The sequence below is a fragment of the Nematolebias whitei genome, chromosome 17, assembly GCF_014905685.2.
Source record: "Nematolebias whitei isolate Nwh7 chromosome 17, NemWhi1, whole genome shotgun sequence".
NCBI classification, from domain to species: Eukaryota; Metazoa; Chordata; class Actinopteri; order Cyprinodontiformes; family Rivulidae; genus Nematolebias; species Nematolebias whitei.
In genome coordinates, this window is record NC_056514.1 from 3,939,634 (window position 1) to 3,942,015 (window position 2,382).

Sequence of the window (2,382 nt, forward strand, 5' to 3'; positions counted from 1 at the left end):
CAAAGTAGCAGAAGACTGGTTCAAAGTAGCAGAAGACTGGTTCAAAGGAGCAGAAGACTGGTTCAAAGTAGGAAAAGGATAACTCCAACTGTAAAAGAATGGGAGCTGAAAGTGAAAAGGAGCTATAATAGAGTAAGTTTACTGAAGCAGAAGTATTTTTAAAGAAGTTAAAGATAAGTATTTGTAATAATATAAAATATTTTGAACTATATTTTAATATATGAATGATTAAAAAGTCGGCAGAAGTAGCTTGTTTGTGAAAAGGTCTGTAAAATCAAAGTCTAGTTCCTGATTTGTGGTCTGACCCGCTTGTCCTTCTCCAGGGGTACCAGATTCCTAAAGGCTGGAACGTCATCTACAGCATCTGCGACACTCACGACGTGGCCGAGGTTTTCCCCAACAAAGAAGACTTCGAGCCGCAGCGCTTCATGAGCCGGCCCTCGGCCGACTCGTCCAGGTTTCACTACATCCCTTTTGGCGGCGGCTCCAGGATGTGCGTGGGGAAAGAGTTTGCCAAGGTCCTGCTGAAGATCTTCTTGGTAGAAGTGGTAACAAAGTGTCACTGGACACTCTTAAATGGACCTCCCACCATGAAAACAGGACCGACCGTCTATCCCGTGGACAACCTGCCAACAAAGTTCACCAGCTGCGTGCACAATACGGCTAACGTTTACTGAAGTGTAGTTTCCCTCTGACTCGTTGCTTGGAGCTTCTGTGGTTCTTGTCTGGACTCATTAGTTTTACTTTGTTGCTCAATGTGTGTATATATTGTAGATTAAATATTTTGAATTTTATTAACTTTATATTTTTCCTAAACTAAATAAAAGCACTAAACGGTTCCATAGAAACTTTATTCATGTCAGTTGGAGTTTTTGTACATATCTAATGTTCATATGTTTTTATTCTGCCACAAGTTATTTAAGCTGCTTGTCTTTTATTCAGTGAACTTTTTTATTTAATAAAACAAATGTTTTGACAATATTTTGTACTGGTCCATCCAAAACTGTTCTGAGTTGTGTTCATCTGTGCTTTGCTTCATCAAAGCAGAGTTTCCAGCTGCTTGTTCGTCAGGAGTCGTGTTTAGAAAAGACTGAAGATGTTTTTTATTAAATGTCGGTGAGTGTGATCATGTTCAGGTGTAACTGGACTCATCCTTTCTATCTGATCAGGACTCAAAGCTCTTTACAACAATCTGTGGTCCCATTCATACAGCACTCTACTACATCTCTACAAAGAATAATCAGAGCTTTATCACATTCATACACTGATGGGACACACATCAGAGGCAATGAGGGGTTCAGTGTCTTGCCCAGGGACACTTCAGCATGTGACTGCTGGTGGAATCAAACCCTCAACTCTCCCACTGGAGGACGACTGCTCTAACCACTGAGCCACAGCCGTCACCTGATACTAACATTAATTACATGTTTTTGTTTTTAATCTTGTTTGGATTATTTACATAGTTGAGTGTGAAGCAGGAACTGTTCAGGATCTAGATGTGTCTACAAAAGGCTTCATGAGGATCTTCGGCTCTTCATGTTACCCCCCCCCCCCCCCCCCCCATGACCTCATTACATTGTCAACAAATCCAGATCTGGTGAACGCGTCAGGCAAGTATGAAAAATAAAACCTAAAGGCTTTGAGCATGAATAAAACTCGTTCTGAGTTGGTGGAAGACGATCTTCATGGTGGAAACATATTGAGGTCCTGAGCATCGTTCCTCCATGTTCCTGTGAACCTCCCCCGTGGATCTGGGCCCCCTGGTGCTGCATGTGAAACAAACAGTTTATAGTTGGGGTATAATGAAACTGATTTAAATGAGATTGTCTGATTGAAGCAGTGGTCTAGTCCAGGTTTGATCATGTCAGCTGAAGTGAAGCAGTAATCCATGCCTTCATCATCTCTCAGCTGGATTATTGAATCACTCTTCACCTCAGAGCCAGTCCTCCCTCACACGTCTCCAGCTGGTCCAGAACGCTGAAGCTCGTCTTCTAACTGGAGTTCATAAGAAGGAGCACGTCCCCCCACTCTGGCTTCACTCCACTGGCTGCATGTTCACTTTAACATTTGTTTTTAAAAGATTCAGTGATTTTTAACCATTTTTTTCTTTTCTTGCTCCATCCTTCTTCTCTGAGCTGCTTCACCCAAACTCTCCTGCTCGGTGCCTCAGATCAGCTGATCAGCTGCTCCTGGAGGTGCCGAGGTCCAAACAGAGGTTCAGAGGGGACCGAGGTCCAAACAGAGGTTCAGAGAGAACAGAGGTCCAAACGGAGGTTCTGAGGAGACAGAGGTCCAAACGGAGGTTCAGAGGAGACAGAGGTCCAAACGGAGGTTCAGAGGGGACAGAGGTCCAAACGGAGGTTCAGAGGAGACAGAGGTCCA

At 43.5% G+C, this 2,382-nt stretch overlaps 1 protein-coding gene across 1 annotated transcript in view; it reads left to right on the forward strand.

Annotated features, from left to right (window-relative positions):
• The window catches only part of LOC119424086 (cytochrome P450 26A1), a 7,803-nt gene extending 7,126 nt beyond the window's left edge, over positions 1-677 (forward strand). Inside the window, exon 7 of the mRNA XM_037691555.1 lies at positions 324-677. Within this exon, the coding sequence (XP_037547483.1) occupies positions 324-677 (354 nt within the window). The remainder of the gene's footprint in view (positions 1-323) is intronic.
• Positions 678-2,382: the final 1,705 nt, after the last annotated feature.